Source organism: Erpetoichthys calabaricus, chromosome 2 (assembly GCF_900747795.2).
Source record: "Erpetoichthys calabaricus chromosome 2, fErpCal1.3, whole genome shotgun sequence".
NCBI lineage: Eukaryota > Metazoa > Chordata > Cladistia > Polypteriformes > Polypteridae > Erpetoichthys > Erpetoichthys calabaricus.
In genome coordinates this window covers 91,000,329-91,016,499 of record NC_041395.2, presented here as the reverse complement: position 1 = coordinate 91,016,499, position 16,171 = coordinate 91,000,329, and the positions used below count along the sequence as shown (strand labels likewise).

The 16,171-nt window shown below is 39.3% G+C and overlaps 1 protein-coding gene across 1 annotated transcript in view; it reads left to right on the top strand.

Annotated features, from left to right (window-relative positions):
- pear1 (platelet endothelial aggregation receptor 1) overlaps window positions 1–16,171 on the top strand; it is a 150,434-nt gene that overhangs the window by 103,029 nt on the left and 31,234 nt on the right. The window contains exons 7-11 of the mRNA XM_051922965.1: window positions 1,938–2,043; window positions 4,610–4,746; window positions 11,108–11,320; window positions 11,595–11,769; window positions 12,178–12,298. Of these exons, the coding sequence (XP_051778925.1) occupies window positions 1,938–2,043; window positions 4,610–4,746; window positions 11,108–11,320; window positions 11,595–11,769; window positions 12,178–12,298 (752 nt within the window). The remainder of the gene's footprint in view (window positions 1–1,937; window positions 2,044–4,609; window positions 4,747–11,107; window positions 11,321–11,594; window positions 11,770–12,177; window positions 12,299–16,171) is intronic.

Below are 16,171 nucleotides of genomic sequence, written 5' to 3'. Positions count from 1 at the left end.
GCGTTCTGCACTAGTTGCAAACGATTTATGTCTTTTTTGGGTAGTCCTGAGAGGATTGCATTACAGTAGTCTAGATGACTGAAAACAAACGCATGAACTAATTTCTCAGCATCTTTCAATGATATAAGAGGTCTAACTTTTGCTATGTTTAAGTGAAAAAACAGACAGTAACTTTGTATAATTTTAACATTTACCCCACTGGGTGGAATTGAAGAGTCGCATAGTGTGGGGGAGGAACGATCTCCTCAGTCTGTCAGTGAAGCAGGACAGTGACAGCAGTCTATCGCTGAAGCTGCTCCTCTGTCTGGAGATGATACTGTTCAGTGGATGCAGTGGATTCTCCGTGATTTACGGGAGCCTGCTCAGGTCCCGTCGCTCCACCACAGATGTCAAACTGTCCAGCTCTGTGCCTACAATAGAGCCTGCCTTACTCACCAGTTCGTCCAGGTGTGAGGGGTCCTTTTTCTTTATGCTGCCTCTCCAGCACACCACCGTGTAGAAGAGGGCGCTCGCCACAACCGTCTGATAGAACATCTGCAGCATCTTATTGCAGATGTTGAAGGATGCCAGCCTTCTAAGGAAGTATAGTCGGCGTAATTTAAGACTAAATTATACAATCTAATTTAAATTAAAAATAAATTTGAATTTTAACACACTACAAAAATTAAATCTATGTCAAATGAAAAGTATCTAAATCATGTCATCAGGAATTATTAATTGTTAGAATTACTGACATATCCAAAAATTTGTACTTACGATTATTTTGCTTACTTTAAGAAGTCTTGTCAAGTAAATTTTGCTTACTCCTTTGGCAGATTTTTTTGCTAAATACAAACGAAACAGCTCCCCGTGTTTTTGTCTGGTTTGTGCATATGTATTTTTTTGCAGTGCTATTAACATACCTGAGTTGCCAGAATTGGAAAAAGAAATAGTGTTGGTCCCTCCTACAGAGACTCATCAAGGAGGCCCGTGAGCCTCTTGCCGACCTAATGTACTTACATAGTTTCCAGGACAAGTTAACAAATAATGTTATTTGATTTTATGCAAAGCATTCCTATTACTGTAATTCTTCCTGTATAATTCCCATGTCCACATTAACTTGTTACCTGTACCTGTAGCATTCAAGCAGTTAATTATAGCCAAAATTAAAAGCTGTCTTCATGTTACAAGTCAATCTAGGGTGAAAGCATCCTCAGTTATGGCCAAGATTAATTTATTTTGATCCACAGCATTCCTGTTTATCTTCCATGCTATTTCAACTCCACATTTGTTAGTAGCAGACGTTGGAATTTTTATGTTTCAAATGGCATGATATAATGTTGGAACAGTGAGACAATTTCATTCTTGCTGCACAATTACAGGAACCCAAGTTTGATCCCCACCCTGGCCATTGTCTGTGTGGACTTTGTGCACTATCTCTCTCTCTCTGTTTCAGTTTTCTCCAGTACTCCTCCCACATTCCTAAGAAATTAACATTAGGTTCATTTTCATGGGGGTTGTGTGGAGATCTATGTTTTCTGGTAGACTGGTGTCCTATGAAAGGTGTCCAAGCCAGGGCAGGTTCAAGTCTCGTGCTCCCCACAACCCCATAATCTTACAGTGGAAATGTTTTCTCAGAAATATTATAGATGCAGTAGATGGATAATGGTATGATAAGAAACATTTTTAAGGCATACTTCTGTTCTTCTACTCCCTGACTTTGACCAAACCTAAAGACCTTGGTCGACTAACTGTTTGAGTTAATCCTCTTCAAAGAAAGTTGAATATTTAAAAACAGTAATTTCTTAACCTCTGTTTAAATGGTATTATCAATTAACAGGTGACATATCTATCTATCTATCTATCTATCTATCTATCTATCTATCTATCTATCTATCTATCTATCTATCTATCTATCTTTCTTTGATTTGTTTTAAAATGTATTTTTTTCTCTGTAGTTGTCAGACAGCTTGTACATCCAAACCCTGTCCTCATCACTGTCCTTGTCAAAATGGTGGAATCTGCCAAGGAAGAGGTATCTGTCTGTGTCCGCAAGGCTGGACGGTATGTTGATATTTCAGTGTCCTGCTTTCAGGATATGGTTATGTGCTAACTGCCAATGTTCATAAATTATGTCTCACCATCCTCGCTTCTGTGTTTTGTATTATTGACCTGTTATGTCATCCACATTGGTTTTAGTTCATTGAATTTATGGTTGACTCAGTTGAGCATCAAAACAGGCATATATTATCTTACTGGTATGAAGTATTGTGTAATAACCATATATTTCCACCTTGGCCTTATCTGCTCAGAAAACAATTCAGCATGAGTTTCATTTAAGAACTCTGTTTTAGACTGAAATCATTCATCCATGTTCTTTTTGGACAGATGTGATTAATCTCTGGCTCTCTTTTTCATGAAAGTCATTATTCAGTTTTCCTCAGTGAACTTTAACACCACATTTAGAGAGGCCTGTAGACATTTTGTTTTAATCTAATTTGAGACCTCAATTTGCATTATATAGTTAGATGTTGCAGAGAAATTGGTTAGATGGATGCTTCTGAGTAGGACTGTAATGCTGTTGAATTTTGCTTATTTATAGATCATTGTTCTTACCTTAAATAATGGGCTTTATGTTGTTTTGAAATGTTTTCAAAACACTTAAAAGGTAAATAGGCAGAGACTTTGCTTTTTCAATGAACGTTACAGATTTTGGGTAACTTTAGCATGACATGTTATCCAAACCAAAGCTCATAAATTGCCTACTTTAACCTACAGTACATGTAAAAGGTGACATTGGGTTTGTTCTTGTTTGTCTTTAATGACTTCAGTTTCTGCAGACAAACAGTCCCTGCATAACCAAATGATTGTCTGTACAGCAATAAGTGTTTCCTTATATAACCATGTATTATGGATATCCCTCTAGTTTTGGGTGCATATGATTAAATTGTTGAGGATGTCCATGTTATCTTGTGCTTTTTCTGCTGTTGAAATGTGGTATTGGTGTTAAGGTTGTGATCCATGCATTTGCTTATAATATGGATGCCTATAATATGGATGCCATTGAAGTTTGCCTTTCTCATGCCTTCCTTGCTATAGTTTCTTTTGCAAGATCAGCAAAACTTGAGGTTCATTTGGAGTAGAACTGTTTCTTAACATTCTCTTCAGCAACTAAAACTGGTGCATTATACTCTGATGATGTTAGTTGATTGCATGTGTTCCAGCTAGAGGAGAAGAACATGAGGTGCTCATTGATACTAACAGGAAGGGATGTAAGCTGATTGACTATCTCATCTTTGATAGCAAAGCCAAACAACATAGGTGCATTTATTTTTTGCCAGGAGTCCCTCCCAAGAAAAAGTGTAACCACATCATTAGGGAGACAAATGTCTCTTTGTCTCTTTAGCTACAATATCAGTGTTATACATTGTAAATTTCCTGTCAACAACAGCCGTGATTGTAATGGGTACCTTGACTGAAGCCTGAAATCTGTTAATGCGATTAAGCCAGGGAGTAAATGCCACTCACACAATCTTAATCTTTGCCATTTGAATGGATCAATGCTCTGCTGGGAAACTTTGGGTCCTGGTATTCATGTGGATGATTCTTTAACAAGTACCACCTACGCAAAGATTGTTGCAGACCACCCCTTCATGGCAGTAGTATTCCCCAATTGGCACTGGCCTCTTTCAGCAAGATAATGTACTCTGCTACATTGCAAAAACTTTTCAGTAATGGTTTGAGAAACATGATAAAGAGTTCAAGATGTTGACTTGGCTTCCCAATTCACCAGATCTCAATAAGATGGAGCATTCATGGAATGTGCTGGAAAAACAAGTCCGATGCACTGAGGCCCCAAACACCTCTCCCCCCCACACCCCACCTTTACAAACTTAGAGGACCTAAACAATTTTCTGCTTACGTGTTGATGCCAGATATCACAGGACACCTTCGGTGAACTGGTGAAGTCCATGCCTTGACATGTCAGAGCTGTTTTGGTGGCACAAAGGGGACTTACACAATATTAGGCGGGTGGTTTTAATGTTGTGGCTGATCAGTGTATGTATATATGGTGTGGTACTCTCAGAATTGAGATTAGAGACCTTAAAGTTGCTCTTATTTTTCACTAATGAGTATTGACATTTTTGTCAAACATATGATGGTAAAGCACATTGATTTCTTCTTTTTTTAAACAAGTCTCTTTACAGTACTATCAAGATTTTTTGAGGATTATGGGTAAACTAACATATTACACCATAAAACCATAATTTTCTGTACTATTTTCCACCAAAATAAATGTAATAAGTATTTAAAATATTCTATACAATCCAAGCTGAAAAGATCCCACTCCTCTCCTATTTCCTCATTTTCAGCACACTAGTATTTTGAGTTTAGCTTCTTTTTATCTACACGTTTCATACTTGCTGGTCAGGCTTCTTTATGCAGATAAAATAAGATTGTGATGTGCAGGTCTTTCTCACTGGCATCATTGCTATCAGTGACTACAGAAATATGTAGCCTAACATAAGGCTTCTTTAGCTCAGCCTGATGATCATTGAGTTTTGTCATTCCTTATGCTTGTTATGCTGATTTAAGCTTATTTGTTTTTTATATCTGTATTACTCTACAGGGGTCAGTGTGCACCGAATCTTGCCCCCCAGGTTGGCATGGGATTAATTGTTCTCATGAGTGTTTGTGCTACAACAAGGGGCAGTGTATTCCCACAGATGGACACTGCAACTGTACAGTAGGCTTCACTGGAGAAAGGTTGGTTTCCATGTGGTTATGACTAATTTGTAGAGACTAGCATTTTTTAGAATAGAGAGATCCCTTCAGACATGTTTTCTAAGCTCAGATCATATGCAAGACCTTGTCTTATGATTTGACTTAGATGGCATTTGTCATGATTTGGCTTATAAGTTTTTAATCTTTTCCAACTATTTCTTGTCCTTTGAAAAGTATTTAAGTATGGTTTTCTGGGTTTCCGAGGCCAAGAAATTTAATGGTTATATTAATTTTTATCTTGTGTTTTTAACATTCCTAAAAATTATTCACATTTCCCCATTAGTCCTTATTATTTCCTTATGGACATCTCAATGTTGTAGACTGGTTGCTAGGATGTGAGGCCCCATTCACAGAGCTCATGTGTTATGACATCACTGCTACAATATTTTAAAATCTGACGTTATGTGTACCTAGTGATTCAAGAGTGAATTTTTAAAAGAAACAAAAAGTTAGCATCATTTCATACTGGTGGCAACCTTTTTTTTTTTTGCCCTGTGTTATGTTTTGTGTTTTTTGGTTCAGGTTATATGTACCCTTTTGACTTATTTGACTGCTCTGTTCTTTGACTGGTTGCATGTTCTGAGCTTTGTTCTTTAATTATTGTCCTACCAGTTGCTATCCCTGTGCGAATTTTGCAACTCCGTGGCGTCTTTTAATTCCATTCTCTTTCAAAACTGCTGCTGTCTTGCACCAACAGTTCTGCACAGAAGTACAATGGTTAGAAGTGTTGATTACAGCTCTAGGTTTCAACTGATCACTGTCTGTGTAATGTTTGCATGTTCTTCTCATGTTCTGGAATTTAAAATATGTAAAATAATCATTTAAAATATTTTAAAAATGTACCAAAAAAAAACTAGACCTTACAAGCTCAAAGTAGGCCTGTTTCTCAAACTAGCAAAAACTAGCCACAGTCTATGAATTGCAAAAGGAGAGCCCATTGCTGATAGGTACGACTTTTCTGCAACACTGAACACAAGTGAATAGGTGCAGTATTCTGGTGGATGATGATCTGATTACGGTAATTGAAATGTATCCATATTACTAACCGAGAATGCTAAACCGGATGGACGCAGGGACATCCGGCCATGGGCCGTAGCCGCAAAAAGACGTACTGCGCAGGCGCAAAAAGAGTCCGCGAGAGTCGGCTGAGGAGCCGAGAAAGGCGGACAAAAGAGGGCGAGAGAGGCGGATGAGGGTCCGCGAGAGGCGCAGGCGCAAAAAGAGTCCGCGAGAGTCGGCTGAGGAGCCGAGAAAGGCGGACAAAAGAGGGCGACAAAGGCGGATGAGGGGCCGCGAGAGGCGGACAAGACCACAGAAAAAAGGAGTGAGCACATAAAAAAGGAGTCACAGAAATGAGGCGCAAAAAGCACCGAAAAAAGGAAAAGGCACATAAAAAAGTAGTCAAACGCAGGCAAAGCACGAAACACATTGCACACGAAACTAAACCCCCCAAAAAAAAGAACAGACGAGCGCACAACAGCAAGGCACAACCCCCCCCACCCTACAGGCACGGGACGGGACACACACCAAGAGGGGGATTCAACAAGCCCATGGAAGACAAAAAAAAGAACACAAAACCACCCCACAGACCCTACAAGCAAGGGACGGGACACACACAAAGAGGGGGATTCAACAAGACACAGGAACACAAAAAGAAAAAAGACGCTCACGCAACAACAATCAGCCCCCCCCCACACACACATCCATAAGAAGTGACACACAAAGCTACATATTCTAAAGTGAACGTCGACACCTTCACACTAGGCAGCATAGGTGTCAGCATAGGTGGATCTCCTTTCAATAAAGCACTATTAACCATTCAACTGCAGAAAAGGCTACATATTGACAGTGAGTGCGATCCTCCTTATTACTTATCCATATTTCGCATGCTGAGAAAGACACAAGTTATGAATACACGGTCACGGGTACAAAACGATTCGGAAAGGATAACGGGAACAAACACACGAACTCGAAAGAAACAAGAAAATAGACGGCGGCGCATAAAACGCGCATCTGAAACACCGGGAGAAAAAATGTCTCGGATCCAAAAACGCAAAGCACAAGTGACACCGTTACAGAGACGTGCCCAAATGGACAGACACAATGAACGTAGATGCATACAGCGCGCGTGTCAAAGTGCTTCATCAAAACAAGCACGATTTCAAACCGAAAGAGCTCGCGTCTCAGACATACAAAAAAGGGAGCGAAGAGACAGAATAAATGAACGGAGACGTGTACAACGCGCAAATGAACTGACAGAAAAAAAGAAAGCAAGACTCGAAAAGCAGAAAGCTCAAATGACCGACATACAAAAACGGACAAGGCTCGATACAAACAATGCACGACGTAGACTGAAACGGACTTTGCGCAAAGCGGAGGCGAATAAAAAAAAAAGAAAAAAATAGCGTGTCACAAATAATGGACATGCAACAAAAAGGCAATCAAACGCAAAAAGCAAAACATGCCCGTCGCGGACATCAACGCCACACACCTGTTAAACGCTTACGCCAAATGGCTGAAAACGCCTTCAATAAGGAATCCACTATTGAGGAAAATTCATTGGGATTAATGAATGTCATTTGCAATCATTGTCATTCACTTAACTTCACAGAAGAAACAACTGGCAATACAAATAATGAATTTACACATTGTTGTCAAAAAGGGCAGATTAGACTGCCTCCTTTACATTCATATCCTGAATATCTACAGAAGCTTCTAACTAACGATGTGCCTGAAAGTAAAAACTTTATGAACTGCATTAGATCCTACAATAGTTCATTTGCTTTTGCATCTACCGGAGTACATATCAGGCCACCAAAAGGCAATGGCCCATTCGCATATGTGGACAAATATTGCATCGCATTGGAACAGTGCACCCTGAAACAAATCAACAACGCAAATATGCACAAATCTACATCCTAGATCCAGATGAGGCAATCTATCAACGAATGAACCTTCCTGAAAACAAACAATGCACAGAGCTTATAATGAGAAACGTCACTCATGTCATAAACAATCACCCATTAGCTAAGTCTATAAAAATGCTACATGAAGTTGAAAAGGAGGCAAATACAAAAGCAAATGCAGAAGGTATAGCGGCAACTACAATTGCTTTGGTCTTGATAAAGGACAAAGAACAAGATCCAAGACGATACAATTTTCCCGTCGTTAATGAAGTGGCAATTGTCTTTCAAAGTAAAGATGATGAGCCTCCATTTCACAGAGATATTGTTCTACATTTACGTCCTGATAAAAACAACACACCTACATTCCAACGCATAGACATTTGCTTTCCGCTTCTTGATACTTTAACATACCCCATATTATTTCCAACTGGACAGGAAGGATGGAGTGCTACAATTTCAAGATTTAAAAAATAATAATCATGCTATTAAGAAACCTTAACACAAAACAGGGTTTATGCAATGGCACACGGTTAGTCGTCAACACCATGACACGCAATGTTATTCAAGCAACAATTCTTACAGGATCACATGCTAACAATACTGTTCTCATTCCTAGAATTGACCTTACAAGTTCTGACCTAGAATTACCTTTTACATTGAAACGCCGACAGTTCCCCATTAAACCTGCATTTGCCATGACAATCAACAAATCACAAGGACAAACCATGGACAAGGTTGGCATCTACCTCTCTGAGCCCGTTTTTGGACATGGACAACTTTATGTTGCCTTCTCACGTGTTCGACGTTCATCTGACGTTAGAGTTAAAATTATAAATGATCCATGTCAAGGAAGACTCATTCAAGGACAAGACACCATCTTTACTATTAATGTTGTATACAAAGAAATATTCCAATAAAACATTAATATATGCCAAACACTTTATTTGTTATTTCTATGCGCATCATCCAAAGCTGCACACTATTCTATATCTAATTCATCCATCTCACTCTTTGTCATGCACCAACGCCGGGGGTTGGCGAGCGAAGCGAGTAGGGGGCGGAGCCCCCTAGTTTTATCTAAGTCAATTGTCATCACTAACTAACACATAATCTTAAAAATTTGGCCAAACTTCACCAAACAAAATATGTTTAAAAACGTGTAAGGCATCTGTCATTTTTCTGACATTTCTCCTTCTCACAGTTGAGCATTTGCCTTATTTCACCTCCTAATCCCAAATTCATCTCACCTCTGGGATCAAGGCCATTTTAAACCCTGGGATTCCCTGGGTAATCTCTACACACAATTTACAGATCAGGATTATGTTCCAGAAGCCATTGTAGTATCCTCCTACAGCATACTCCAACTGTCCCAGTTACTACTGCAAACATGAGCCTTATCCATAACTTAAAGAGGCAGGCAACCCTTAGGAAGTCACTAATATTAAGAAAGGATCCACATACGCTGCAGACCACACCCTTGCTGCCCCCCTGTTGCATTATTATTCACTCTTCACTACATTCTCAAGGTGCTCACTAAACATGTATTTACTACTATCCTATTTCAGTATTGTGTTTGTTTTATATTAAGATTTGTATTTTTATGTGATCTCAACCATGTGTGTAAATTCCTTTTTTTATTTGAAGAGAATAGCATTGTATACAATCAAGTCAAACTTGATTATACAACAAATGACTTCACAGTCAAACTAGAAGAGAATAAAGAAAAGAAACATCAGAAAGTTAAAAAAAAAAAGCAGGAACAAAATGAGACAAGACCTAATAAAACAAAACATGTGTAAATTTTAATACCACTGCTTAAAAATCAACAACAGGGTTTGTTTTAAAAGAAATACTGTGCAATACTGAATCTTTATAAACCACGATTTATGAACAAAAACAAAAAAATACAACAGAAAAGCAAAAGTTTTTGCCTAAAAGGCAAAAATCACAATCCTGTGACAAAATCTAATAACAGAAAATACAAAATTTAATAAATAAGAAAGATCAAGAAATAATAATACTCACAGTAAATTCCAACACAGAGCCAGTGATCTAATGCTAGATCTCTCCTTCTGACATCAGGATGGCTCTGCCTACTGGGGCTTGACCCACAAAGTACAAAGAATGGACACAAACAAAGCAGCAGAGCACAAATAACAAATAATAAACACAACTTACAGAAATAACTTTAAAAAATAAAAATAAATAAAAACGATGATAAAACATAAAATACTTTCAAGCCAGAGAAAGAAAACCTGACTGTTACACAGCAACTGTGACATGTGACAGATACATCATAGTCATTGTGAATTCCAGCAAGTAATAGGAAATTGCCAAGCAAACAATGCAACATGGAAAACAAAGAAAATAATTAAGAAAGTGCACAACACCACCCCAAACATGCTGTCTCTTACCTGTAGAATCTGATATTGAAAACATAATAAAACATCAATATATAAGGCAGTATACCTGCAGTTGTACATGCAGGCATCTACATGATTACTGTTTTAATTACTTGCTCATTTAGCCGAGGGCAATCACAAGGTGACCAGCTGTATTTAGAAGGATGTAGTGTAGTACTAGGGTGTTGTACCGTGTTAGCCATTATGAATGTAGAGAAAAGCCAAACAAAATGACACCTTTTATTGGCTAACTAAAAAGATTACAATATGCAACCTTTTGAGGTAACTCAGGCCCCTTCTTCAGGCAAGATGTAATGGCAATGCTGCACAGAGAAGAAGGGTCCTGACACACCATTTAGCTCACAGTGCAATGTGCTCACCTCTGAGCCAGAGAACATGGGTTTGCACTTCACCATGGCTCAAAGCTTTCAAATGAAGGGTTTTGTGGTGTGAGTCCACAGTAATTCAGTTGGAGTCAAGGGTGGGGTTTACACTGTGGATTGGTTGAGTGTCATGACAATGCACAGAGAAGGTAGGGAGTGACACAGGGAGAGATCAGCTGATGTTACCAGGGAAGCACAATTCTCACAGTGGTCAGGGATGAGCTCTGTGCAGCTGATGCATGGTGCTCTCACTTTAGCTTATGCTGCAAAGCATTCAACCCTGAGCCAGAAAACGTGGGTTCATAACTCACCATTCACTACAGTGCAAATCTTCAAACTGAGAGGCTTCGCTGTGCAAACCTACAGTAGTTTCAAGGAGTTTGTTGCGAACAGTTAAGGCAGTGGACAACTGGACAGCTTTGACTGATATTGCTTAAAATTTTACATTTTTCACTAACTGTTGAACTTATTAGAACAGTAGTCATGCCTGTAACTTTTCAGATAAAAACTTATTCTGGTGATGGATGTGTGTGTAATTAGAACTGTTGAAGGCATTTCCAAGCTGAGTTCTTAGCAAATGACAGGAATGTGAATATCCTTGAAATCTCTACAAGAATTTGTTTTCAAAACCATCTTTTTCACTCTTTCCCAGGTGTCAGGAAGAATGTCCAGTGGGTTGGTATGGAAAAGATTGTACTGAACAATGCAACTGTGAGAATGGTGCCCGCTGTTACCATATCAATGGGGCATGTCTTTGTGCACAAGGCTTTACTGGCCCACGCTGTAACCAAAGGATGTGTCCAGGTGGTTTTTATGGGATGAAATGTGATCAGGCCTGTCTCTGCCACGAGGAGCATACTCTCAGGTAACCCTGGACAAGAAACATCTTATACTCATAGTGTTCAGCAACAGTTTCATTTGAACTGCATAAGGCTGTTGCTGCCTTAATGATACAAACCTAAGCTTGACACATAGGCTATCAAACATGATTAGATCACTTGCTAACAGTTTCATGCATTTGCATTGTCATAAACAAGTATAAAGGAAAAAAATATAAATACAGTTTTTAAATTGAGCTAATATGTTGAAATTATTAAATACGGCTAACTCTATCTCACTCCCTTTCTCCCTCCTTCCAGCTGTCACCCATTAAAGGGAGAATGCACCTGTATGCCAGGCTGGGCAGGGCTCCTTTGTAATGAGACCTGTCCTCATGGATACTTTGGGACAGAATGCCGGGAGCCCTGTCTTTGTCTTAATGGAGGAACTTGTAACAGTGAGACCGGACTCTGCCACTGTACCCCTGGCTATTTGGTAAGGGCAGTCAAAAACTCCTTATTTCAAGTTAAAGCAGAGCTTTACCATAACCTACCTACTTGCGAAATTAGGAACTTATCTAAGGTGACCACCCAGTGCCAGTTTTTCCAGATCACTGGTTTGCTCATACACATGCATTTAGGGAGTAGTTTCAGTTTCTTTAAATACGTTTTCCACACTTAAATGATGCCTAGGAAAGGTTATGTCTTCTCCATTTATAGCTGTGTCCTTCTGAACATTCAAAAAGTGTTTATTTGTGGTTCCTTCAAATTATTAATTTGCTTGTTGCCCTTCTTGAGGTTATATATATATATATATATATATATATATATATATATATATATATATATATATATATATATACTGTATGCTACTGCCCTTTCTCTTCTCCACTTGCCTCTCCAGGGAAGGCACTGTTCTCATCACTGTGCTCCTGGAACCTTTGGCACTAACTGCTCATCTGAGTGTGTATGTAAGAATGCTGTGGCCTGCTCGCATATTGATGGAACCTGCTTCTGCAAAGAAGGTAAGCTTTCATTTCTAAAGTCTGTAATTCGTAAGAGCACAATTTTAGACTGTTTCTTTGGCTACAGTTTAAAAAAAGAAAAAAAAAACTCCATGCACGTTGTATTTTGTACACAATCTCATTAATGTTCCCAGAGATATTTAAAAAAAAAAAAACGAGATTCAGGCTTACTGGCCAGTGATAAGAGAAACTAAATGGGGAAAAATGGGAATTCCTGATGCAATACGAGAGGTCTCTTATCTGTGTTGTCCCTTGATATAATATAGTTTTTGATGTTGTTGTGGTATAAAATTCAAATGTCAATGCTATTTTTTTCTAATTGCTTTAAATGATGAAAATATGGCTACACAATTTTTTTAACGTGAGAAAAAAATGACTATTGAATATTTAAGTGATGATAATCACCATTGTTAGAGAAACTGTTTATTCACATGGCACTTAATCATTGGCACCTGCTTGTTGCGGCCATCCTTCTGTCCATTTGTCCATCCATTCGTTCATCAATACCTTTTCCATCCTACTTTACCATTTCAGGGTTGGTATGAGCTCATTCTTATTCTGGAGGCACTTGACACAAGGTAGGGACCAATCCTGAACAAGAAGCCGGCACTTTAAACCAGCTTAATCCAATAATTTGTAAGAGCTTGATTGATATAAAGTGAGCAGCTGTTGGATCACAGACACGACTCAGGACCTCCACACAACCCTCGGTCTTACTCTTTCTTTAATTTTGTCAGCCTGACTGATGTTTCCCTTCCTTCTCCATCATTCTCCATCAAGCAATCACTTTCTCTAAAACCAATTCTCTCTGTCTCTCTTTCTCTCTTTTCAACATAAACGTTTCTTTCTCTCATTCCCTGCACTAACCTGCTCTCTTTTATTCAAGATGACCTGCAGTCAGTTGGTCCCTGCTTATTAGTAATCGTTTGTTTAAGTCAGAGCACACTTTTATGTGTATACTACATCTTGGCATGGGCTAAATAAACGTTTTGCGCTAAAATCATTAAATAAATCAATCAATTAAAACACTCCCAATCTTTGTCTCACAAACACAGAGTCAATACAACAACTTTGAGTTTCCAAAAGGTTTACATGTTTAGGCATCTCTGGACATTATTTGGCTTTTTTTAGAATGAGGTCTGTCTGTGTGTGCATTTGTTTCTTTTACATGACATCCCATAAGAAAATTTTACTGCTCAAAGGTTCATCTTTGATGGCTTATAAGAGTGAAAAGAGATTCTCATTTATGTTTCATTTAAGAATCAGCTTTGTCCCAGATGTGTTTCTTAAAATTCTTTAGAAGAAATAGCTTTAGACAAAAGGAGACATGAGATACAACTGAGGTAGAAGGAGTTAAAATGGAGAGTTTGGTTTGAAAAGCATGCCATACTTTGTGAGATCTCTTCTAGTCTTGATCTCTTTAAGACTTTCCGTTTTTTACTTATTACTGGAGGAATGCCTTTATCCAAAGTGACTTACAACATCTGAGATATGACTGGTTCCATTTCTTTTGTTTTTCCAATGTGAACACATGTAGTTGAAGTGACTTTTCTCCTGGTCACACAGTGTCATTAACAGGATTTGAACTCACAACCTCAGGGTTTGAAGTCCAGAGCCTTAACCTGTATTCCACCCTGGATTCCTTTTCTTCCAGAAATGAGTTTGATTTAATTGCGGCATAATATAAATTACAGCAACTAATAGTATTACTCAGAAGTAAGGACTACAGTTTTGTGATCATAGTAAAGTGTTTTATTACCACAAACAACTGTCCATACATTACACTATATTTTGCTGAGCACACAATGCAAATATTTTCAAATTGTAAAAAAAATATCAAGTCACTATTTGGAAAATCTCAGCCCATTGTGTGATTTTGCCGAGATCTCTGCTGAAACTCAAGAGGAGAATATCGGGGTACATTTCTCTCAAGAGAAAAATCTGAGGAGCAGGAGACAAAAGAAAATGTCTCAATTTTATTTCTTTCTCATCTTGTTGTTGTAGGGGCAGAGTGGTGGCCCTGAGGCTAGGGATCTGCACTAGCAATTAGAAGGGTGCTAGTTTGTATCCTGTAAATGCCAGAATTAATTCCACTCCACTGGGCCCTTTAGCAAGGCCTTTAACCTGCAATTGTTCTGTCCTGGCTATGACATTAACCTGCATCGAGCCCTGCAAGCAGGTCCTCCAACTTGCAGGGAAAACTTGGGGGTTGGCGGCAAGATTGGCACTCCAGCCACTGTAAAAAACCTCAGACTGTTCCACTCAATTCAAACTAGTGTGGTGCTGAGTTGTCACCCACTGCACGGCAGCACTCTGGATCTAATTTGGGATCCTGATGTGGTATGTCATGCGGTGGGTGTCGCAATGTGCTACATCAGTCATGCTTCAACCCCTCTCTCTCCCTCATTTATGTCTAGATCAGGTCAGATCATGTTGGGGAGCATGCATAGATACAGCGCGTTGCTGCACCCACCATACAACAAAACAGCTCAGGATCCTGGTTGGCAACCCCAAGGCAGACAAGCAGTCGAGTCCCACCCTCCGGAAATGACCCTCTTTCTGTTGCAACCAGGTTTTACGCGGGCATCCCCTTGGCCTGGTCCAGCCACTCAGGTCCCCAACAATGAGGATCCTGCAAGCTGGATCACCCTCTGGAAATCGCGCCACATGGCCGTAGTGCCATAACTGATGCTCCCTCACAATGCAGGCAATGTGCCTCATTCAGGAATCTATGAACCACTGCCCTTTCAACACCAAGTCAAATCAGTGGTACCCAAGGATTCTCTGAAGAGACACGGTACCAAAGTAGTCCAGTCTTCATCTCAGGTCAATGGATCGTCCATGTCTCACAACCTTATAGCAAGACAGGAAGCATCAGGACTCTAAAGACTTGGACCTTCGTCCTTTTGCACAGATATTGGAAGCACCACACACCCCTTTCTAGTGACCTCATGATCCCCATCCTCTTTCAATCCATCTACTGAATTCTTAGGAAGAGTCACCAGGACACTCGCAAGCCCAGACACTCAGATTCCTCACTCAGTCTCTCGAGAGCCCTGATCAGAGCCTCCATTGGCTCTGCGAAGAGAAACCGAAAGGACATTAAGGAGATCTCTTGTTAGATTTTCCATCCATGGCATGAGTGAACAGGACAGCTCAAATACAGATCACAGCTTTATCTACCCACTAAATCTACTTCTGTTTTCCCTCCAAATATTCTTATGGGTTGTCTCTAAGATATAAAGTCACAGGTGACTCACCATTTTATCCAATTAAATAGAAATAAAACTGAGGTGCTCCTCATTTGTTCTAAATCTACAATTACTAAGGTTAACAGTTCTTCCATTTTAATTAACAGCACTATCACAAACATCTCTTTCTAGGTTAAGAGCCTGGGCATCATTCTAGACCAGGGGTCTCCAACACGTCACTCGCGAGCTACCAGTAGCTCGCAACTCCTTTCCAAGTAGCTCACCAAAGGGTTAATGATTCCTACATAAATTTGAAAACTTGATTAGTCAAATTAGGGGTGGGCGATCTTTCCAAAGAATTATATCACGATACTTTTAATGCAAAATCACAATGCACAATCTGAACTGAAATCTATCTTTTCAATGTGGCATACTCTTAAAAGAATATCCAGACTCAAACTTATCAAGACCTAAGTAACACTTTATTTTAAATATTAAACAAAGTTGAATTCAATTGTTCTCTGGTTCGCTAGCTAAGCGGAGTTAAGGAACATGCCCTGAAGCTGGCGAGTGAGTGAGGAAGGCCCTCCCTTCGGCCCGCTGCATGTTTCTCGGATTCTTGCAAATAAATTGGTACCGAGCTATGATACATAGCGAAATGACTGAAGTCGCAAAATCAACT